At 45.4% G+C, this 24,225-nt stretch overlaps 1 protein-coding gene across 1 annotated transcript in view; it reads right to left on the minus strand.

Moving 5' to 3' along the window:
- Positions 1–24,225, minus strand: part of CENPN (centromere protein N) — a 668,201-nt gene that overhangs the window by 491,322 nt on the left and 152,654 nt on the right. The window contains exon 4 of the mRNA XM_044081800.1: positions 10,599–10,658. Within this exon, the coding sequence (XP_043937735.1) occupies positions 10,599–10,658 (60 nt within the window). The remainder of the gene's footprint in view (positions 1–10,598; positions 10,659–24,225) is intronic.

Here is a 24,225-nt window from a genome sequence, read left to right on the forward strand (position 1 = left end):
AAAAATTTGGAAAAGATGGTTTCAATGGAAAACTAAATTTAGGAGCAAATATTCACTATCCTTCTCTTTCAAACAGGGGAATCTAAGGCGAAAAAAATTTTTTAAAGTTGTTTAAAAAAACCCTAGATCCATTTGGCTAAAAGGGGGGTTGGCCTTAAGAAACCCCGTTCTGTGAAAATTTGAAAGGTGGATTTCCTTCCCGAGTTAAACCCCTTTTTGCTGGGGGAAATTCCGGAAAATGTTTGGGTTCCGGGTCTGGGGGTGGTTTAAGGAGGTTAATCCGATTCCAAGGGAAAATTGTCCCAGGTTGGCCCCGGGGGTTTTTGGTGCTTGGGAAACCCCCGAATTGGGTTGAGGAGGAAAGCCGGGGAATCCCTATATTAGGGTGAAAGCCCCGAAAGGCTGTTAGAATTGGGGCCGTTTTACGTCTCTGAAAAAATTTCCTTGTTTAAAAGGGGTCTTTTGCCCTTTTGGGGGAAATTCTGAATTTTCCCAAATTTTCCCCCCTTTTTTCCTTTGGGGAAGGCCGGGGTTTTTAAAAACCGCAACCCCCGGAGAAAAGGTTTTTTTAAGGGTTGGGGTTTAACCCGGGTCCAAAATGAGGACCTAAAGGGGGGGAAAAGTTAAGGCCTCCAATGGCACAGCACCGGTTGACAAGCCAGTGTGGGTCCGTTCCCCTTCGCCGATAAATGACCTCTGGCCGGGTTTTTTTTAGTAAATAGCCCCTGAGAGGTGGGGTGGGGGAGTGTAGGAAGGGTTCCCAGAGGAATGGGCAACTTTTTCCAACCCCCCCGAAGGTTGGGTTTTGCCAAATTTAGAGATTAAGGTAAAAGGGCGAAATAGGGGGCCTTCGGCCTTCCCCCTTCCAAAATTTTTAAGGGGGTGGATGGACCCCAAATCTGGACGCCTTTGTTAGCGTGCCACCACCCTGGCTTTCCGGAAAAAATGGGAATTTCTGGGGGAAAACAATTATTTCAAAGGGATGGTTCCCCGAGGATGGTTTCCCCCCCCTTGAAAAAAAATCCAGGGTGTCGGCGGGGAAACCAGGGCGGGGGGTGGAAAGGCCTTGAGGAGCACTTACTCCAGCATTTGGATATCCCGTGTGTTTTCCCCTTTGGGGCGCAAAAAAGGTCCTTGAACACTGCCCCTTGCCATCAAGGTCAGGTCCGTGTAAAAGGCTGGGGATCCACGTGGTTTTTGAAGACCTTTTTTTGGGTTCCTCTGAAGGCACCAAGAACCCCCAGGAGGGGAAACTGGGGGCCCCAGGTGGGGGCTGGCTGGACAAATGCCAAAAACCCCTTCCCCCCAGGGAAGGGGCGTAAACCGGAGAATGCCAAAAAGGGTTGGGCCAAGGACCCCAGGCCTGAAACCCCCCAGAAACCCGGGAGTTCCACTGAGATGATACCCGGGGTCCCAGACCAGGGGGGGCTGGCCAATGGTCCCAAAATACCCCCGGAGCCGAAATCCGACCCTGGAAAAGGCCCGGTTTAAAGGGTGGAGGACCCAGACTTGCTGAGGTAATTGCCAAAAAGGAAAGCTGTTTTTTCCCATTTGAAAGGGGAAGAAATTTGGGGGCCAAGGGGTTTCAACCTTTGGAACCCCTGTTTTTGGGCTCAAAAAGGAGGTAGAGTCAGTTTTTCTAGGACAAAATTGAGGTCCCAGGCTGGTACTGGGGCCTTTCTTGGTGGTTATGTTCTTGATTCCCCTGAGGAATTGCCTTAGCGAAGGGTGTGAAAAGACAGGAGGATCAGTGTTATATCTAGCTGAAATAGCTGATGCATGTATCTTTATGGAAGAATATGAGAGGCCGTTCTTTAGGATATCTGCCAAATATTCCAAGATGAGTGGGATGTTCAACAATGATGCATCATGTCCCTTGCTGGTATTCCAATTGCTGAATCTCTTCCATTTTGCTAAGTAAACCTTTCTGGTGGATGGTCTTCGGGCCTCTGTTAGTATCCGCTGAACTTCCTTGGAGAGAGATAGGTTGAGGTTATTTATGGGATCTCCCAGGCTGTTAGCTGCAGTGTCTGAAAGTTTGGATGCACTGTTTTGAAATTGTGTTGAGTCAAAAGTAGAGGCAATTGGGAAGGGCCCACCCTCCTGGTGTGACATATGCTCCGTAGTAGTGGGTACCAGTGTTGTCTTGGCCAGTCCGGAGCTATTATGATTCCCTTGGGTCTCTGCTTTGATCTTTAGTAATACTGAGGTCATCATTGGCAGAGGTGGGAATGCATAGATTGTTAGGAAGTTCCAGTTGAATGAGGGAGCATTTATTTTCCAAGCTTTTGGATGGTATGTCCTTGTGCAGAATTTTTGTAGATGATGGTTGAGGTGAGAGGCAAATAGGTCTACTTCTGGCCTGCCCCATGTCGAAGTGAGTTGTGTGAAGATCTTCGGATGTAACCTCCACTAGTGTGGATCTGTGAAATTCCTGCTTAGGCTGTCCGCCAAGACATTGTCTTTGCCTGGAACAAACTGGGATTGTAACTGGATGTTTGGGCTCAGTGATTTCTCCCAAAGATGCATTGTCAGTCTGCAAAGGGGGTAAGAGTGGGTGCCCCCTTGCTTGTTTATATACCACATCACAGTGGTGTTGTCTGTCCGTATCAGTAAATGGCCTTGCTGAAGTTGGTGTTGAAAGGCCTCGATGGCATGCATTACTGCCAGCATTTCCTTTTTGGTTTATATGCAGATGTGTTTCCTTTGGAGACCATTGTCCTGTATACACCTGCCTTCCATGTGCCCCATCCAAGGTCTGAGGCGCCTGTGGTCATGGTCTGTGTTATCCGTGGTTTTTGAATGACATACCTGTGTTTGCCTGGCTCACCGAGGCCCACCATAGGAATTCCTTTGTAGGCATGGAATGAGCTGTATGGTTGTCTCCAAGTTGTTGCCGTGCTGAGACCAAATGCTTTTAGGTACCACTGAAGCTTTCTCATGTGTAGTCTTGCTAATGGAACCAGGAGAATGCAGGATGCCATGTAACCCAGGGCCTATAGGAATCTCCTTGCAGTCATCTGGGTGAGTTTTGCTAAACCTTTGAAGTAATGAGTTAACTTCTCTTGCTTGTCTTCTGTCAGGTAAGCCATTTGAGAGGCTGTGTCTAATTTGGCTCCTAAGAAGATTATTTGCTGGGATGGCTGCAGTCTTGACTTTTGGAAGTTGACTGTGTATCCCAGAGCTTGTAGTAATCTTATGACATAGTCCAAGTTTTTTGTCAACATCAATTTGTCGTCCGCTTGTATGAGGCAGTCGTCCAGGTACGGGTAAATTTGTATCCCCTGGAGCCTGCAATGAGCAATTACTGAAGCCAGGCATTTTGTGACTACTCTGGGCGCAGTAGATAAGCCAAATGGCAATGCTGTGAATTGATAATGCTCTGGCCCTGCAAGAAATCTGAGGTATCTTCTGCAGCTGTGTCTGATAGGGACATGCAGGTATGCCTCCTTGAGGTCCAGAGTAATCAGCAAAGACCCCTTGCCCAGCATGGGAAGGAGTTGCTGTAGAGTCAGCATTTTGAACTTTGGTACTATGAGAAAGGTGTTTAATACGGACAAATCCAGTATTGGTCTCCATTGAGATTCTTTTCTTGGAACAAGGAACAGTCTTGAGTAAAATCCCTGGCCTTGTTCTTGTTGTGGAACTTTTTCTATTGCTTTTATCAGAGTCAGCAGAGAGATTTGCTTGATAGCCTCTGCCCTCTGGTTTAGTGGTAGGTTTGGCATGCCTTGTTTTCTTGGCAAGGTATGAAAATGGAACCTGTAGCCACGGTCTATAATGTCCAAAATCCATTTGTCCTTTGTCAGTCTATGCCAACTTTCTGCAAACAGAGATAATTTCCCGCCCAAGGGAGTTTCTATTTGTTCCCTGGTAGGCGGAAGTAGAGGAAAGTCACTGAGATTGAGGCTGTGGGGCAGGTGAAACCCCAAGGCCGCTTCTTTGGTTTCCTGGCTGCCATTGTCGTCCCCTGTAAGGACCTCTGTATTGGCCTCTTCCACGTCCACATCTGTTTTTACCCCTTTGAAACTTTTCTGTATTAGGAAAGGACCAGTTTTTTGAAGGCCAATTCCTACTGAATCTGGGGGGTTGAACCTTGAGGAAATCTTTCACCGTCTGAACTGATTTTGCTTTTTCCTCGATGGTCTTTAACACATCCTTAGCATTAGCACCAAAAAGCTTGTTCTTTTCCAAAGGTGCATCCAGAAGTTTTGCCTTCACATGATCTGGTAGAGGCTGATCTTTTAACCATGCATGTCTTCGAATGACTGCCCCTGTCATAGCTGCCCTACATGAAGCTTCCAGTGCATCATACCCACACTGTAGGAAGTGATTGCTTACTTGCTGAGTATTATGTACAGCTTCCTGCAAAGCCTTCCTGTCTAAAGGATCAGGAGTGGCCAATGTTTTTTGTAAATCTTCTAACAGGAAATCCTGATATTGTAACATATGAAAAGGCAATTCAAAGCTCTCATAGATAAGGTAGTGGAAGTGTAAACCTTTTGCCCCATCTCTAATGACCTAGCTTCCCTGTTGAGGGCAATGGATTTTAGAGGTGGAAGCTGAAACTCCTTTAGGCCCCTGTGAAATAGTTTCCAAATCAGCAGAATGGGCCCTGAATAAATGGGAATTAGTTTCTGAACCCTGTAATACCTGTCTGGCTTGGCTGGAGCAGGAGGAAGAGAGTCAGGGGTAACACTAGAGTCAGAATATAAATCATCCAAAACATCAAGTACAGGAGGAATAGCTAAGGGCCTGTGCTAGCTTCTTAAGGAAAGTCCGGCGCTTTCTGAATCAGAATATTCCTGGCCTTACCACTTGAAATGTTCCTCATGGTATGCAGAACTTCCCCAAAAGAAATATCCTCAGGAGGGGAGGCCGAGGGAATGGAATCCTCTGCATCCGAGTCCTCATAGGTCTGGAAGAACTCTTCCTGGCTATCAGAGTGGACAGAGCCCTCAGAATCTTCATCTGACGGAATAGGATCAGGGGGTTCAACCCGGGGCCTTTTATCAGAAGGAGGCTGGGATCCTCTCAGGATGGGCCTGTGAACCTCTAATCATAGAAATTAAATCAGCAGCCATAGACATAATTTGTGTCTCTGGAGTAGGCTGAGGTAAGGTTTTAGTAGTAAGATGTTTTGTTTTGCTGGCTGCCTTAGCCCTAGTGTAGGCCTTAATAGACATGGCCATAGGAGGCCTGGCAGCTCCATCGCAGGAGTGACCTTGTCTACAGCAATGGTCTCGGGCATTTCCTCGGTTTCGGTATCCAGAGGAAAATCAATAACTGGCGTTGGAGTGATATCCAGAATCGGAGTCGTCGGTAATGCGGTGTCTTCGGTTCGGAGCGGTGGAGAAACCGTCTCAGAGGAAACCGGAGCACTCGCGATTGGTTTTGGCGTGGAGTCGGTGGTAGACGCGGGCCGAGGATGTCGGTCCCGGTCTTTTCATTTCTTGGGAGTTTGCGATGTCGGAAGTTCCGACGGCATTGTGTAAGCAAATTTTTAAAAATCTTCAGCGAACTCCGCCCGGCGCCTGAGTGCGCTTGTTGAAGCGAGCACAGGCTACACAGGCCGAGACGTCGTGGTCTGGGCCAAGGCAAGGAAAACAGTAAGAGCGGAAATCCTTATGAGGTATTTGTTTACCACAAGAAAGACAATTGTTAACTTTTTCAGTAATTTCTGACATCGGCTGAGGCAAGAAAAGGTCCCCAATGGGGTACTTAGCTTTTTTGATGACTTCGGAATTGAAGAATACAGGAGCTGACCAACCGGCACTTGCGAACTGCTTCTGCTTCGGGCACCGCGCGGCAAGAAAGACTGAAGAAAATGGCGTCGGCTGATGCTTATGTACCCCAGCCGCTCTGACGGAGGAAAATGCGACATCAGCCGACGTCGGACCCAGACTTTGGAATCCGGCCGACCGAGGGCTGCCTGAGGCAGGACAACCCATATGTTATGACTGCAGTTGCATTCTTGAAGGACATCTTCTTTTGTTCTAGATGCGAACCCTTTTGTGATTAGGTGGGCCACAAAGAAGGATTTTCTAACCATCATGGCAATATGATTATCAAAGGAGAGATTACCATCTACTTGGGTCCCCAGATCCTTTAGTACATTTTCTGTATTTAGGGGACTACCACCTATGTGGTAGTTCACGGGTACTTTGTTTTTTCCAAAGGGGATGACTATGCACTTTTTGGCATTTAGCTTGAGACCATGATTTTGATACCAGGTATCCATATCAGTGAGACCCATCTGGAGGGTGTCTATCAGGCGGAGAATCAATTATGGCCCCTAGTTTGCAGCAGTCTGCGAACTTGGTCAGCCATGGTCTTTCTCTGCTTGCCTGTACCTCTGAGAAGTATATACCGAACAGGAGGGGTCCTAGGACTGAGCCCTGGGGGATGCCACTTGTAACCGGTTAAGAGTCGGACGCAGAGCCTGCAACTCTCCCCATGTGGGTTCTATCCATGAGCCAATTGGCAACCCATCTCGTGACGTAGGAGTTTATGGTCAAGCTGGTGAGCTTGTCTATAATACTAGAATGGGGAACGGTGTCGAAAGCCTTTGCAAGGTCTAGGTAGGCTGTGTGGACCTCCTTTCCCTCGTCTAATGCCTTGGTAACAGTCTCAAAGAAGTCCACCAGGTTTAGGAGGCATGATCTGCCCTTAAAGCCAAACTGAGTAGGGTCCAAGGTTTGGAGGTTCCCAATGTCTCTGTTAAGGAGTTCCATGATGATGGGTACCATAGCCTTGCAGACCAGGCTAGTCAGGCTTATAGGGCGATAGTCCCCGGGGTCCATTGTGGCTCCACCTTTGTGGAGCTGGATAACTGTTGCTGTGCGCCACTCTGTGGGTAAATAGCCTGTAAAGAGGCTGAGTTTCAACAGTGTGTTTAGGTGAGGGGTTAGTTCATTTTGGAGCACTTGTAAGACACAGCCTGGGACACTGTCCAGTCCCACTGAAGCTGTGTTTTTGGCTTTGGATAGGGCTGTTTTAACCCATGTGTCGGTAATTGATGAGGCCCTACATTCTTCTGGTATGGTTATGGACCCTTTAGGAGGTGAGAGGGGGGTGAAGTTTGCACTAAACATGTCTGACCTCAAATAACCCCAATCTAACATGATGACTCAAGGGGTGCTCACAAACACAGAGTGGAAAAGGAACCGGAAAGATGATACAACCAGTAGACAATGTACCTACCATCTCCTAGGTAGGGGATTAAGTCTCCCTTTGGTTTCAAATCCCACAGAGAAATACAGTGCCAAAATCGTAGCAAATCCCTCAGTTGAGAGCAAACGCACATTCCTGGAAAAGTCAAGAGGATGAGGGACCTATATCTAAAAGGTAAATGTCCTAAGTCAATCCTCCAAGCAGAATCTCAGGTGAAACTGTTCTTCACACTAGTTCCTCAAGGGACCATATGTGATGACCCACCACTGGACCAGCAACCAAGGAGCCTCAATCCTCACCATTGGCAACAGTGCGGGATGTACACTGGGAGGATGAACAGGTGCACAGTATTTCCAGATGCAGCTCTCTGCATAGAGTGCAATTTCCCTTAAGAACACACAGACCACAGTCAGTCCGGGGCTTGTTTCTCCCTCTTTAAGGAGATAATGCCAGAACACCATCCTCTACCATTCTTCTAAAATTCAGAAAGGTTTACCCGAGAGAAGAAAACAGAAGGGCATATCAAAGCAGGATCTTTATACTGGCAACAGAAGTGATCAGGTGCAGAACTGCTTTTATCAAAAGAAATGAGAGGAGGAGGCAAAATTCCTTATGTAGTCACTGTCAAATGTGTAGTCATGGGTGCATGTCTGTATTTAAGATTATGGGAAATTTAAAATAAATAAAAGTGAAATGCTGATGAATCCACCCATAGCACCTATCAAGGATGATGCCAGTATTTAGGGTATGTGTTTCTAGACTGCAAAACTGCCAACTCCCAGAAATGGATCCAGAGGTGAACAACCCATAGCTGCTCCTTTCCCAGATGAACTTCCTAGCAAAAAATAAAGGTGCCTTCAACTTCCTTGTCCTCAGAAATTCTGGAAAAGATGTTTTCAAGGTGGAAGAACTAATTAAGGAGCAAATATTCACTATCCTTGTCTCTTTCAAACAGAGGGAAATCTAAGAGTCCCCAGACCCTGACAAATAAAAATTCAGCTGAGGGAAATAAAACAAAAATTTACTTCTTGAAAAGTCAGCTGTTGGCAGTATTCCATCATACATGACACTGTAGGCCGCGGAATATAAAACTGAGGAGCAGGAATGTCAGTCTAGTGCAACAAAGTGGAGGGACATACAGGATAGATGACCTGACTAGCTAGATTAACTGGGAACCCTAACCACTGATTACCAACACTAGGTCCCGTACCATCAAACTACATCTAGTATCTCTCATTACCAGCTGTGAGATCCTCGGACATTGCACTTAAATATCCTTCTGCCACATGGAAATACACTTTTAAAATGGATTGCCAGAGGACACTCGACCCATGTATTTGTAAAAAGGCCATCAGGAACTCCAACTTATGGAAGATTATAAGAGTGGCCCGAAAATAGAAATTGGATTTTCAGAGGTAACAGGTCTGAGGATATCATCTCAAAGAACTGTAATCGGACTCCCATTTCTGGGACTGAAAAGTTCAAAGCTCTCACTCAAAAGAGAAGCACCTGAAAGGCAAAGTAATGCTGATTTCTCTTCTACCTTAGATTCCCTCTAGTTACAGACAGGCTATATTGGGCAATGGTGACTTTAACCTATGCCCAAGGACTCACTCCAAGCAGACAGGGCCAAGCAAGAACCTCTCTGATGGAATTATCACACGTAAAGTGACGACACAAAAAAAATTAGTAAAAAAGAGGGAGAAACTTGATTTAGGATTACCACATTTGGAAGAGATAAAAACTGGACAAAAGCCATGCTCCACCCTCTTGGACAACTCATCGCACTTCTTAGCACATTCACTTTTATAATATATATGGGTACAGGTGCATGTGCTCATCAATGTGGAAATTTGAAATTTTATCCCCCCAACCCTATAGAATAATACTGCACTATGAAGTAATGCTTGTACAAAAATGAATGTCAGAAAGACACTGGTGTTATTACTGCAGTCTGTGAAGTCCTCATTTAAATTACCGACTCCAATGTTCAGTTTTCTGGATATTCTGGAAAAAATGAGTAAGTGGCCATCTTACTTTGATTCATGGACTTTAAGAGGAGCCATAGCCGGGATTCCTCAAATCTAGGTTCCCAATTCTTTTAAGCTGTGCCTGTCTGCCCTCTGCCAGGTGTCCTCAAAGGGTGATTTTCCTGCAATTTAAGGGGATGCGTCTTGCTAGAATCACTACATTCAATTCCTTTTTTGGGAAATTATCATTACATTTAGTTTCTGTAGATTCAGTTTCTGTTTTGCAGTGAGTAGCCAAGAAACCCTTCAAATGACACTTCCAATGGATAGTATTATAGAAGTAACAGCAAAAGAGGCACTCATGAATGTCTGTGTGAAGTATACATAATACTGGCCTTAGCCTCATTCTGGATATGTGGCTCTCTAGGGGACATTTAACAGACTTTAGGGATTAGGCCAATTCCTTTTAGCATGATACACCGCTGCTTTGCAGCACCTGAATAGATGATCCAAGTAGTGCAAGTAGTAGGAAAGAAATGGAGACTCTTGCAGTGAGCAAGAGTCATACAGGCAAAGCAGACACCAGTGCTTGTGCAGTATATGTGATCCAAGAAATTTAAGAGCCGATAGTTTAACCAGGTACGATGTAAAGAAGGAAACGAGCACCAATTTACTTCAGGGGGAATTCTAGAGAGAGCTCAAGTTACAATGTGGTTTGAATACATGTGCATGAAGATGTAAAAAAATGCCACTAATAACATGACAGAAAGAATCAGAGAGGCGAAAAGGACCACAGCTTAGGGGGTATGTTCCACAGTGGTCTTTCTTCATTTTAAATTGCTGGAAGAAAACAATGGAATGCAGTGGTTGACTGATGTACAAGATTGCATGCTATTTATTTCAAAGGTTTTTTGGAATGAAGAAGTACTAATGTGCTGAAAGATCATGTATGCCCCGTTGCCTCAAAAACAGCAGGAACCAACTCCTCAGTCTTTTATAAGAACAGCCAAAACAAAGTTATAAATGCTACAGCTAACTGGAACCATCTGTCCTCTGAACACCAAAAGCTGTTGCACCAGCTTTATTTACAAACACAAAATTTCTTTATCTCCAAGTATGGCATTCATTTTACATTAAATCACAAAATAGTCAGACAATATACCTGACGTTTTCACTTTTTTCCCTTACTTCATAAATAAATAGTGGATTTAGTTAATTCTTGGTGTAAATACTGAAGTGTGGTCTCAAAGCCCACAAAGCTTTCCACAAACTATCGCTAAGACTGTTGTAAACATGATTATTCTACAAAAATTATTTGTTAAATTAAAAAATGGTTACAGTGAGAACAGAGTTTAAATACTTTACAGCTATTCTGTCCGAGTTATGGTTGTTAACGGTCTAAGGACCAGTCCACCTACTCAGTTATCAAAGTAAATAAAAATAAACAAAACATACCTTGTTGCTTAGTCATTTGATAAACATCCCAGTTCTTCTTCTCAGAGTGCACAAAACTGACTAAAGGGGGGAAAAAAAGAAAAAAAGTAATTTAGTAACAAAACACTGAAGTTAAATCAGCCAGAAGATTTTCCAAAAGTTTAGAAAAGAATAAGTTATGTACTCACCATAATGTTCCATTTGAGTCATTGCTTTTCATTTCTTTGCAACCTGAAGGACTCTGATCGGACTCTACTGTATACTCCAGCACTGGATCCAAAGTCCAAGCTCCTCCCCTACCCATAATGCTCCTCTCTCCCTTCTCCCCTCAGAGTTTGTTGCAGAAACAGTACCAACCCAAGAGGCCAACAGGCCTAGCATACCTAGTATAACCACATAAATGTCCACCTACAGAAAGCTGGTTATGACAAGAGGGTCCATAATACTTCAGTCCGGTCCACTACGCTGCCCAAAAAAGGCAGGGGGAAGTAGGTAGGGATGGCTGAAGACAAATGAAAAGCAACAACTCAGGTGGAATGTTATAGTGAATACATATCTGAAGTTGTTTTCATTTGATCTTCAATCTGAGGGACAGAGTCCCTACCGGTCAACAAAACCTGGGAAGTCCTCGTGGAAGGATATTTCGAAGCATGGCTGAGCCAAAACAGGCCTTGCTCCTGGAAAGAAGATCCAACTTATAATGAGAAATAAAAGTGTGTGACTAGGTCCAGGTCGCAGCAGAACAAATATAGTCAAGAGAAACTCTGGACCAAAAGGCCACAGAAGTGGAGACTGACCTGGTAGAGACAGACCTTTCACTCAATAGGACAAGGAAATGCACTCTAAAATCCAACAAGCTATGGTAACTTTAAGAGACAGGCTTCCCCAAAAAAGGGTTTGGAAAAGACGACAAAAAGCTGATCTGATTTAAGCAAGTTTTTGGTTCTATGCAAATAAAATCGCAGCCGTCTGTGCACATCTATTAGGTGAACTTTGTACTCTCCTTTATTTTGGAAATCTGGAAAGAAGACTGGCAAATTAATGACCTAGTTAATATTAGATTCTGAAGCCACATTTGGCAAGAAAGATGGACTGGTCCACAAGGATACTCTGCCTTTACGGAAAACTAGGTAAGGATACTTAATAGATAGTGCTTGAAGTTCCAAAACCTTCTTGACAGAATTGCCACCAAAAATACAGTTTTCCATGACAGGAACTGCAAGTCTGCCAAGGCAGCTAGCTCAAAAGGGGGGACCAAGGCCTGCAGAACAAAAGTAAGCTCCCAAGGGGGTGTGGGGTCCTTAACTGGTGGCCTAAGTAGAAAAAAGAAGTTATGTACTCACCATAACGTTCCATGTATGTAGTCCATCTCTCCGAATATTATTACGTGTGGGTTCGGAGCCGATCTTCTGCTCTGAATCGGCCACTTAGAAAACCTGAAAACTTCTGATTGGCTGTGGCTAGGAGGTATCCCATGGTGCATGCGCACATACCCCAGATCTTGTTTACTACTAGTCTATCAGAATAAGACAGGAAAAAGGACAAAGGTCCGGAAGAATAAACTGTAATAAAGGCGCCCTTATGGTATAAACCACTGTAGAAAAGGAAAAACTGTTTCCAGATCCTCCAGGAAGGGGGCTGGTGGGTGGGTTCGTAATAATGTTCAGCGAGATGAACTACATACATGGAACGTTATGGTGAGTACATAACTTCTTTATGTTATGTAGTCCTATCTCGCCTCCATTATTACGTGTGGGACAGTGTCCCTAGCATCCATCTTGAATGGGTGGCTCACTGAAAATACTCCTGAGTACCGTGGAACCAAACGAAGTTCCACCCCGGAAGTTAAATCCAATTTATAATGGGAAATGAAGGTATGAGGGGTAGCCCATGTTGCTGCTGCACATATATTATCAATAGCTGTCCTGGCTTGGAAAGCAGCAGAAGTAGAAAAGGACCTGGCTGAATGCGCTTTGACATTAAAGGGTAACTCCTTTCCCTGAGAAGTGTAAATAAAGGAAATACAACTAGAGGTCCAGTTCGATAGTGTGACCTTGGAAACTGGCAAGCCCATTCTCGCCTCAGCAAAAGAAACAAACAGCTGTTCTGACTTTCTAAATCCTTTGGTCCTGTGGATATAGAAACGCAGTTGCCTATGCACATCCAAATGGTGGAATGTATATTCTGCTTTATTGGTGTGATTAGGAAAGAACACTGGCAAATCAATTGTTTGGTTTAAGTGAAATTGAGGACAGACTAAGAATAAAGGAAGGATAGGTCTGGAGAGAAACCCTGTCTTTGTGAAAAATTAAATATCGAGGTTTAACTGATAGGGCTTGTAGTTCAGAAACTAGTCTGGCTGAGGTTATTGCCACCAGAAAAAAAAAAAAAAAAAAAGTGTCTTCCAAGACAGAAATTTCAACTGACAACTATGGGCTGGTTCAAAGAGTGGCAAAGTAAGTCTAGACAGGACTAGATTCAGATTCCAAGGAGGAATGGGGTCTTATCATGGAATCCCCAAGAAAAGATTTGCACAGTTTGAGAGACATAAGACTGGAATCATCAATCCCCACATGAAAATTAGATATTGCTGCTAGCTGAACTCAGAGTATAGCAGCCGCTGAACCCTGGTGAAAAAGAGTTCTGAAAGGAACTCAGAAACAACAGTAATGGGAGCTGTAAATGGATCAACTTCTCTGTTGTGTGCCCTTATAGAAAATCTCTTCTATTTACTGTGATACAATTTTCTAGTCGAAGGCTTGTGAGAAGAGGTAATAATATGGGTTACAGCTGGAGACCGATCATGAAGCCTGACTAGTGACGGAACTGGAGCAGCCATGCTGTCAGTTTGAGTGTGTGGAGATTGGGGTGAACAGAACCTGATGTGTGCCAGGAGTTCTGGCACTGGGTCCAGAGTCCATGGATAGTCTAACAGGTGAGGCTTGAGAAAAGGGAACCAAATCTGACTAGGCCAGTAAGGGGTGATGAGGATCATCTTGCTTCCCAACAACATTGCTTTCTGTATGACCTTGGGAATGAGTGGAAAAGGAGGAAAAGCATAAAGGAGTCCTGGGGGCCAATCGTGGACGAGTGCATCTCTTGGATACTCTCCCGGGGGGGGGGGGGGGATGAGGGAGAAAAAGGTGCTGCATTTGGTGTTGATGGGGCTGGCAAAGAGATCGCAGCAGGGCTGTCCCCACTTGTGGGAGATCAGACGGGCTACTTTCTGGTTCAAGGACCATTCGTGGGGTAACAATATTGCCCTGCTTAGCTTGTCCGCTATCACGTTGGAAGTCCCCGGGATGTGTGTTGCAATGAGAAAGTGTTGGAAAGAATCGCCCAATTCCAAACTCGCAGGGCCTCTCGACATAAGGGGTATGATCTGCCCCCCCCCCCCGTTTGTTTGTTTAGATACCAAACCACCGACATGTGGTCGGTCTGGATAGCCATCGTCCCTACAGGGAGAAAGTCATGAAGTGTTTGCAATGCTAGAAGCACTGCTCCCATCTCTAGGACAATGCTATGCAGATGGGCCTCCTGATCTTGCCATGTGCCTTGGACAGCCCTGCCAAGATAATGCCCTCCCACCTTATCTGGGAGGCATCCCTGGTCACAGTGACAACAGGTTGGTGCGGTACAAAGGGAGTCCCTGTGGTAAGATAAACTGGTTGAATCCACCAGCGTAGATCCTTTTTGCAAGAATCTGTGATCAGAATCTGGTGATGTAGAGGCAACACTGCTGAAAGGACCACTGGGATGACAGGAGCCATTGGAGTATCCTCATATGTAGTCTTGCTAAGGGTACCAAGGTTATGGTCGACGCCATAGTTCCGAGAAGCTGCAACACCACCTTCGCTTTCACTCTTCGAAGGGGAAGTATCCTGTAAATTTGCTGCGCAAGATTCAGTATTCTTTCAGTAATCTGTCTGTAGGTAGTCTAGCTGTCATAGCAACCGTGTCTATGTTTGCTCCTATAAATGTTAAAGATTGAGTGGGCAAAGTAGAGGATTTTTCCCAGATTATAGAAATTCCCAACTGGGAACAGAGCTTGACTGTGGAATCTCTCGATTGAACTAGACTATGCCTGGTGGTGGCAGTCAGGAGCCAATCATCCAGGTATGGAAAGACGGATTCCCTGACGCCTCAAACGAGCTGTGACTACTGCCATGCACTTGGTGAACACCCGAGGGGGCTGTGGCGAGACCAAAGGGCAGCGCACGAAACTGGTAATGATTGGCTCCCAGCCGGAAGCGTAGGTAGCTCCTTGATGCTTGTTACATCATTATGTGGTAGTAGGCATCCTAGAGGTCTACTGAGCACATACAACTGTCTTTCCCTAACAGAGGGAGTATGGATTGTAGAGTGACCATTCGGAACTTGGACTTCTTTACATACTCTAACCTGCTGAGGTCTAGGATGGGTCTCCAGTCTCCTGCTCTTTCTGGAGCTAAAAAAAACCTGGAGTATGTTCCGAATCCTGTCTGGTCTCTGCTGGGACCTTTTGGATGACTCTTTTAATAGCAGCTTTTTTATTTCTATAGCCGCTTGATCCCTGTGATTGGGTGGCACATCTGGGATCCTTTTTGGAGAGCGTGGTGGAAGGGAAAAGGGTATAGAGTAACCTCTGGTGATGATGCCTTGCACACACTTGTCTCGAGTGAGATTTAGCCAGGCTTCTGGGTACAAAGACAGGCGACCCCCGACCGGCTCCAGAGACGCACAGTCGGGTTCCACATCAGGAATGCTGATAGGGAAGGTCATGAAAGGAATCGCGACCTCCCTGATTTTGTGGGCCTCCCCTGTCTCTAGGGTGACATCTACCATTATTTCCTCCTCCCCTGCCTCTGAAGGAGGAATCACCCTGTGTATCCTGGAAAGGTCTCTGATTTTTTGAACCACATTTTACCGCTCTTCTGACCTTTAGGGTAAGGTCTAGAAGGAACGGTAAAATGGACTCCCATGGCAGAGAGTGTCTTTCCTTCCTGCTCACACCTGGTGAGGATATCTTTCACCTTGGGTCCAAAAAGAGAGGATCCGTCATGGGAGCAATGGTGAATGTAGACTTTAAAGGCTCAGCAAAGTTGCATAGACGCATCCAGGAATGTCTAAGAGACTCCTGCACCCGCCGCCCTACTCACACCATCAGCTGCGTACGAGATCAGTCGCATGGAGGAGTTAACAATAGATGTGAGAGTTGCCAACTGAGCCGACACTGTAGATGGGACTGCTTCAGTAGAGGTACCCTGAAGAGCATTTCCCAACTCCTTTAGGAGATCTCTCTGAAGTCTCGTGAAATGTGATGCATAGTTCAGCGATCAGAGTGTAAAAGCCGCTGAAGAGAAGATACGCTTCCTGTACCTATCCATCATTCGGGATTCCTTACTGGGTGGATGGATAGAAGTAGTCTCTGCTAGCTCTTTCTTAGTGGCCGCCGCCACCACCATGGCATCAACAGGTAAGCCCTTGGATAAAAATTCTTTGTCTTTAAGGTCGGAAAGAAATTTATTCGGCCTCCTGGGGACCGGTTCCACGACATCAGGAGTCTGCCATGCTTTCTGACTCACAAGATCCAGTAATTCATCAAATGGTGGAGACACCCATGAAGCTGAGGGTTGAGACCCGAAAGCCTTCAGGTACACGGACTCCTCATCAGACGGGGTAATGGTGGGCCAGCCGCCTCTGCCTGAGGATCTCCAAAATGTCTGCAAAGGAGACCTCTTCAGAGGACGACTTAGGGGACCCCTCCGACTCATCGAGGTCAGTGTCAGATGTGGCAGACTCATCAGGGGAGTCTACATGCTTCCTCTTACATGATCTCTTCTGAGGGAGCTCCTCAGCGAAGTACTCTGGGGAGGTCTCGGAAGATCGGGGGCCACCCAAATGGGGGTCCTGAAGCTGTGGGTCTCTGCCATCCCGGGGAGAGGATGCTGAGACTGTAGGTCGGCACTTGAGGGAGTATAGCACTGGTACTCCCACATGGGAAGGATGAACTATCCAACATGCTCCTCATCCTCACAAAGACAGACGCCCTGGCTCCGAAGAGAGCGTAGGTGCCGATGGCTCCAAAAGAATTGGATCAGAGAATGATGTAGGGTCTGAGCCAACTCTGGCAGACGCACCAAGAGGAAGATTCGGCACCGAAGAGGTTCGATTCCAAGTGTCCCCCTCGGGGCTGACCGAAGAGTTTCGGACCCCAAACACTTTGGATGGTGCCGAGAGTGTCGGAGCGGAGCTTGGCTCAGAGACAACCATACGGGGTGCTGGAGCAGAGGACTCCACTATAGTCGGTACCGACAATATCTTCTCCAAAGGCCCAATCTAAGTTGGAGGAGTAAAAAGAGCAGGCTTGGTAGCAGGAGTCTGCTCTGAGACCAAATGGGTTGGAGTCGATAAAAGTTTTGGCAAGGCCGATGACTTAATGAGTCTGAGCATCACTCTCTCGATGTCTTCTTCAGATAAGCTCCTGGAAGACAGTGTGGGAGACCTTGTTCTCTGCAATATAGGTGATTTTAGAGTAGGGGAGACCGGTGGAATGTCTGTAGACTGGCTCCGAAGAGGATTGCTAGTGACTGGCACCAACACACTTGGTGCCGATACTGCAGGGTCCGTGTCCAGAATTGTGGAGCCGAAGAGACAGAGGCCAACTCCGATTTCGGTAACTTCTGTGGATGTCCAGAGACAGAACTTCAGGCTGGAGAAGGCCTTTTAAAGGTCTTGCCCTTATCCTTTCGAGAAGACTGAGACTTAGCTGGCTAGGTCTTCCTCGAAGGAAGGTTTTAACCTGTCTTTTAAAATCAGCTTATTCTTCTGTTCCTGGAGTACGCTAAGGCTAAAGGAATGACAAGAGAGACAAGTTTCTTGAAGATGTATGGCCCCTAAGCAGTACACACAGACTATGTCAATCGGCGATAGACATTTTTTGCGAACATTTAGTACACTATTTAAACCCTGACTGTTTAAGTTCTTATGTTCCTTGGACATAATGGCAGTAGAGGAAAACCAACACACTGACAACAGGAGAGGAACTAGATCCTATAACTTATGCAGATCTAGCCCTAAAACCCACAACAAAAATAAAAGGGGTTTTACTAGGTTCTCTAACTTACACGAACCTAGTGCAAGAAAGAAAAAGGGAACAAACTAGTACCTCTAAGTTAAACGGTCTAGTCTAAAAACACACACTCACAGGAACCACACACAAACAGCCAACAGGCCCAAGAATTTTTAAAACAGCAAGAAGTCAAATCCGGTTCAAGACACAAATCAGTATCACAATAAGACTGTCAATCAGAAAAAAAAAAACTTCACACAAAGCAAAAAACTCCTAGCAGTAATAATAAAGAACTAAATCACTTAGCCACGGCCAACCAAAAGAAGCTTCTGACTGAAGACGCGGCAAACGAGATCTGGGGTATGTGAGCATGCACCATGGGATACCTCCTAGCCACGAGCCAATCAGAAGTTTTTAGGCTATCTAAGCGGCAGAGTCAGAGCAGAGGATTGGCTCCGAACCCACACGTAATAATGGAGGCGAGATAGGACTACATAACATGGTATCTTTCAGAAAGGCCTTACAAAATATAGCTGAGGCTAAGGAGGCCGAATTTTCACTGACGTGGAAGTTAGAAATTACCACCAACTGAACCTTAACAGTAGAAAAACTAGCTCCATGATTAAAAATATCTGCCAAAAAATCCAAAAGGACAGATACTGGAGCTGTGAAGGAGTCCAGGTTATGCTGAGAAGCCCAGATCGAAAAAAGCTTCAATTTGCTAGAGTAGATCTCCTAGTAGAAGTCTTGTGAGCTGCAATCAGGATCTTAACAGGAGAAGATGGGCTGGGAGTCCTGGCTATCACTGAAAATCGGAGCAGCCACTCCATGAGTTTTAGGCTGACTAGATCTGGGTGAGGAACCCCTGACGGATGCAAAATCAGATCCAGAACGGGATCCAGAGTCCAAGGAGGACACACAGAGACCACAGAGTGGGGAACCAAACTTGACAAGGCCAGAAAGGGGCAATGACAATAACTGAACTCCCCAGCCATCGAGGTTTCTTAACGAACTTGAGATTAATGGGAAGAGGAGAATACGCATAAAGTAGATCGGAGGGCCAAGCATGGACTTGAGCATCTCTAGGGGAATCCTCCGGAGGTGGGATCAGAGTGAAAAACTTGCCGCACTTTGCATTGGAAGGAGAGGCAAAGAGATTGCAGCAAGGCCGACCTCACTTTAGAAAGATCTTCTCCACTGACGGATTCAGAGACCATTCGTAAGGCATCAGAATAGACAGTCTGAGACTGTCCACCAGGATGTTAGACTTCCCTGCAATGTGCTTTGCCACCAGAAAACGGCTGGTGGAGATCACTCACTCGCACAATGTCATGGCCTCCCAGCAGAGGGGATAGGACCTGGATACCCCCCCATTTGTTGATATACCAGACCACTGACATTGTCCTTCTGTATGGCAATAGTCCCTGGAAGACAGGCATGGACAGCTTGCAACGCCAAAAGCACTGCCCTCATCTCCAGGACACTGGTAGGCAGATTGGTCTCCAGGGCAGATCACAAGTCTTGGACCATCCTTCCCATGCAATGCCCCCCACCCAAGAATGGAGGAGTCCATGATCACCATGGTCATGGGAGAGGGATGAATAAACTGTCAACCCAAAACAAGGTCCTGCAATTGGAGCTACCAAAGAAGGAAATCCCTGCAAACATGAGACTGTAGAACAGGATGGGACAGAGGAAGGTCTAGCAGGGACCATTAAACCACTAATATCCACTGCAGGACCCTCATGTGAAGGTGTACAGTTGGGACATGGTTGATCGTGGCCACCATGAACCCCAGCGTCTGAAGAATTAAGCCCGTCGGGCAGTATGACAGCTGCTCTTGCCAAGCTGAAAGACTTGCTCTCAATGTAGATAACTTACTCCGCTGTAAGTCTGTCTATGCCTAGGTCTATTTATAAAGCAGGTTTATACCAGAGTAAGTCACTTGCATCAAGAACAAATCTTTTGGAATCAGGGCCCGTAATTAATGCATGTTAAATAAACTCGGTATATAAATTGGATGTTGTCACCCTTCACCATAGTTATTAAACACAAATTCACTGGAACAAAGATGTGATACAATACATTTTATTTGACCAACATATGTTCCAGTATTTTTCTCTACTACAGGTAGTATTATTTATCCATTTTAAAACTACAATTGAAAAACATTAACAAAATACCCTTCTGAACTTATAAAAAATACTACGCAAAAATCAGTGTTAAAATTTTCACCATTTTCTGAGTACCAATTCTAAGAATAAAAAATTTTGTGAACATATTACAAACAGTACAATGCTCAGCACTGACCATTTATTGGAAACAGTCACTTGCTTACCCAATTTAATAGTTCATTAAACAGGCATATGGTAATGCAAGATAAAATATCAAATTAAAACTGGAAAAGAAAAATTATCAATGAAGTAAACTCCCACATTCTCTGAATCTCCTTAACCTCCCACATTTTCCTTCCTTATATTAATTCTTTGGCTACACAATGTTGGAGGAAAAAAGACAACACCTAATAAGTGATGAACACTGCCCCTACTATGAAATTACAGTTAAGAGAGCAACCAGCAGTAAAAAGATGCCGAGAACAGAGAGAAAGACAAGTTTGATCCATCTAGTCCCCCTGCAGTATGCATTTGACAATTTATAGATCACACATTAAAGGATTTCCACTAGAACATCATCTACTGAACAATTCAATCAGAACTTTCCAGTTGGTCCAGCCATTTTGCTCCAGATGTAGTATGTACAAACAAAAGTCTCTTTTCACAGAGGTTCCTCACTAAAAGAGTGCAGGGTATAAAGAACATGTCCTATGTAAATCTCAAAACCAACAGAGACCTCCAAAGCAAACATCCAAGCAACCTCCACCCCCAACACAAACCATGAAACACATACTTCACAAAACCAGTGTGCCATGCAATCACAGCCCTTAAGGCAAAATAGCATACCCAGCATACTAGTAATAGGTGACTCTATAGTCAGGCACACTGACGTCCCACTCACTAGGCTGAATAAGGAGGTTACTGTTAGCTGCCTGTCGGGTACCAGGATCCGCCATGTAACACAAGCACTCGGGTCACTCCAGAACAAGTACAAATATGACTGTCATTGTCCATGTTGGTGTGAATGACCAGAGTCGTACCTCCCTGGACTACATGAAGAGACATGGAAGAGCTCTCTGATCACGTAGCCCAGGCCAGAATGACCCTGACCGTGAGTAGCATCCTGCCCTCACCAAGAATGATACCACAGTACAAAGAAAAAATTCTCAGTTTCAACAATTGGCGAAGTTTCTGGGGTCGTTCAAAGGAGATCCAGTTGTCTGTCCACCTGGTATGACATTCTTGACAAGCAAAGCTGCTTCGCTAGAGACTGCTTGCACCCGTCACCCTTAGGCTTTCGTATACTGGCCAAGGCTGTTGCCACACCCACAGTGCCTTTTTTAGGCAACGCTCAAGACAAACCCACCGCCGTAAATAGCACAAGTAACAGAAAACTGAGGGTAATGCTACTCAATGCCAGAAGTCTAAACCGCAAAATGCACGCACTCGAGGCACTCCTCAGTATGGAGAAAATAGATATATGTGCAGTAACAGAAACCTGGTTTAAGGCTCCAGAGAGCACCCCAGCACTACCAGGCTACAAATCATACTACACATTTCGGCCACAGAACCCAAACCGAAATACAAAAGGCAGGAGCGTATCCATATTCATCAAGGATACCCACACCTCCAGGTTAGTGGCACAGCACGATGCTTCATAGATCATCCACATGCAACTAACAATGGGCAAAACTGCAATTCAAATTGTAGCTTGCTACAGATCATCCACCATGTCCCAGGACCCCTATTCTGCATTTCTGGAAACACTGGGAAACAAAGGTCCTACCAAACACCCTAATATTGGGTAATTTTCAATTACCCAAACATTAACTGGGAGAACTACTCGAGTAATAACTCCCTTGCCCAACTTTTCCAAGAATTTATAAACTCAAATGCCCTGGTTCAACTGGTCAACACTCCCACCAGAGGTGACAACATATTGGACCTAGTCATCACCAACATGGACGATCGTTGTTCCACACCAGGGGTCAACCCCTCGCTAGTTAGATCTGACCATAAACAAATCACTTTGGATATCCATATTCCGCACCCACCCCCAGACAAGAAAACCACTGTGAAAAACTTTCAAAAGCAAACTTCACATTACTTAAGACCGAGATGGAAAGTTTCAAAGCCCCCATGCTGAAGGATAACATTGTCCAAGCTGCAAAATCCTTTACTACTGCATTCTACGGGCTGCTACAAGAATGGCATGGATCGTGTCATCCCAAGCAAAACCAAGACTCACTCCTCCAAGAAAAGGAAACCAGTCTAGTGGACTCCTGCCATAAACAAGCTATATAATAGGAGAAAACTAGTACAGAAAAGTAAAATCCCAAGAAGGGAAGACATCCCTGATCAGTATCAGCAAGAAACTATAATACCTCATAAAATCATCCAAGGCGAGCTTTGAAAGAAAAATTACAAAGGACTCCAAAGATAACCACAAGGCATTCATTAACTATGTCAAGAATCTAAGTGGCAATGCTCAGATCTGCTCGGAGTTAATGCAGAATAGCACAAAATACACTGAACCGACCAATATCGCCAACATCCTGGCAGACGGGTTCAGAGCAAACTTCACCCCCCTCTCACCCCCAAAAGGGCCCATAACCATACCAGAAGAATGTAGAGTCCCTGAAATCACAGACACTCAGATTAAAACAGCCCTCTCCAAAGCCAAAAACACAGCATCAATGGGACCGGACGGTGTCCCAGGCTGAGTCCTACACGAGCTAAAAGACGAACTTACCCCTCACCTAAACAAACTGTTCAAACTCCGCCCCTCCACAGGCTACATACCCATAGAGTGACGCACAGCAACAGTTATTCCACTCCACAAAGGTGGAGCCAAAACAGACCCTGGGAACTATCGCCCTATAAGCCTGACTAGCTTGGTCTGCAAGGCTATGGAGCGCATCATCATGGAACTCATTAACAAAAACATTGGGAATCTCCAAACACTGGACCCTACCCAGTTTGGCTTTGATAAGGGCAGATCATGCCTCCTAAACCTGGTGGATTTCTTTGAGACAGTTACTAAAGCTATAGACAATGGAAAGGTGGTACACACAGCCTACCCTAGACCTCGCTAAGGGCCTTCGACACCATTCCCCATTCTGGTATTATAGACAAGCTCACCAGCCTGAACATAAACCCCTACATCACAAGATGGGTTGCCAACTGGCTCATGGACAAAACCCACATGGTGAGAGTTGAGAGAGCTAGTTCCGAACGGGTTACAAGTGGCATTCCCCAGGGCTCAGTCCTAGGACCCCTCCTGTTCGGAATATACTTCTCAGAGGTACAGGCAAGCACAGGAGGACTATGGCTGACCAAGTTCGCAGAGGACTGCAAACTAGGGGCTATAATTGACTCTCCGGCTGACACAGACATACTCCAAAAGGGTCTCACTGAGACGGATACCTGGTGTCAAAATCATGGCCTCAAGCGAAATGCCAAAAAGTGCACAGTCATCCCCTTTGGAAAAAACAAAGTACCCACAAACTACCACATAGGTGGTAATCCCCTAAATATGGAAGACGTAATAAGGGATCTGGGGACCCAAGTAGATAGTAACCTCACCTTTGATAATCACATTGCCTAAGTGGTTAGAAAATCCTTCTACGTGGCCCACCTAATCACAAAAGGGTTTGCATCCAGATCAAAAGAGGTCATTGTGCCCCTCTACTCATCAGACCCATCATAGAGTACAATGCCCCATTTGGGATGTACCTTACAAGACACCTGCAACAACTGGAAAGACCAAAGTACCTCACCAAGAGAATCACTGGCCTCAAACAGATGCCCTATGCAACTTGACTGAAGAAACTCCAGTTGTACTCTGTTGCATACCACCTACTCAGAGGTGATCTCTGCCCAACATACAAGGCCATGTCCAACCCAGAATTGATGGACATGCTCCATCTAAAGAAAACCTTATCCCCTCTAGCCACATGCTCTAGGGATCTAAACCTCACCACAACAATAAATAGGACGTGCTGGAGGGGTAGATTCCTGTCCCAGAGACTTCCTATGCTTTGGAACAAGATCCCAATCTACATTAGGCAGAGCTCCTTGCTAACACTCTTCAAAAGAAACCGTGACGAATGGATGGGAAACAGAAAGTTTACCTCTGGGATCACTTCAGTGGCTCTGCTGGACAGAGGCACAGAGAATTAATCTAAGGGGGCGGTGAAAACCAACACATTCTGGCTAGGCTTATGCCTTCGGGCAGATAGCCTAGTACCCACCTATGAACCTATGTGGATCACCTCAAAGCCCTATCCCTGTACTGTCTCCTACAGACTACTGTGGAAGAATTATGCCTAACCTACAAGGCATTCTCAAGACCCAGCCAGGACTTATGTGCTACACATTTACAAAACAATTAGAGCTAGAATGACCTGATCTTTACATTTTCAGGACTGACAAAGTGCATTACAATGCTTTTACTGTGTTTTTGTGAGAAAAATTACTTTGC

Source organism: Protopterus annectens, chromosome 8.part1 (assembly GCF_019279795.1).
Source record: "Protopterus annectens isolate FY-2018-M chromosome 8.part1, PAN1.0, whole genome shotgun sequence".
Taxonomy (NCBI): Eukaryota; Metazoa; Chordata; order Ceratodontiformes; family Protopteridae; genus Protopterus; species Protopterus annectens.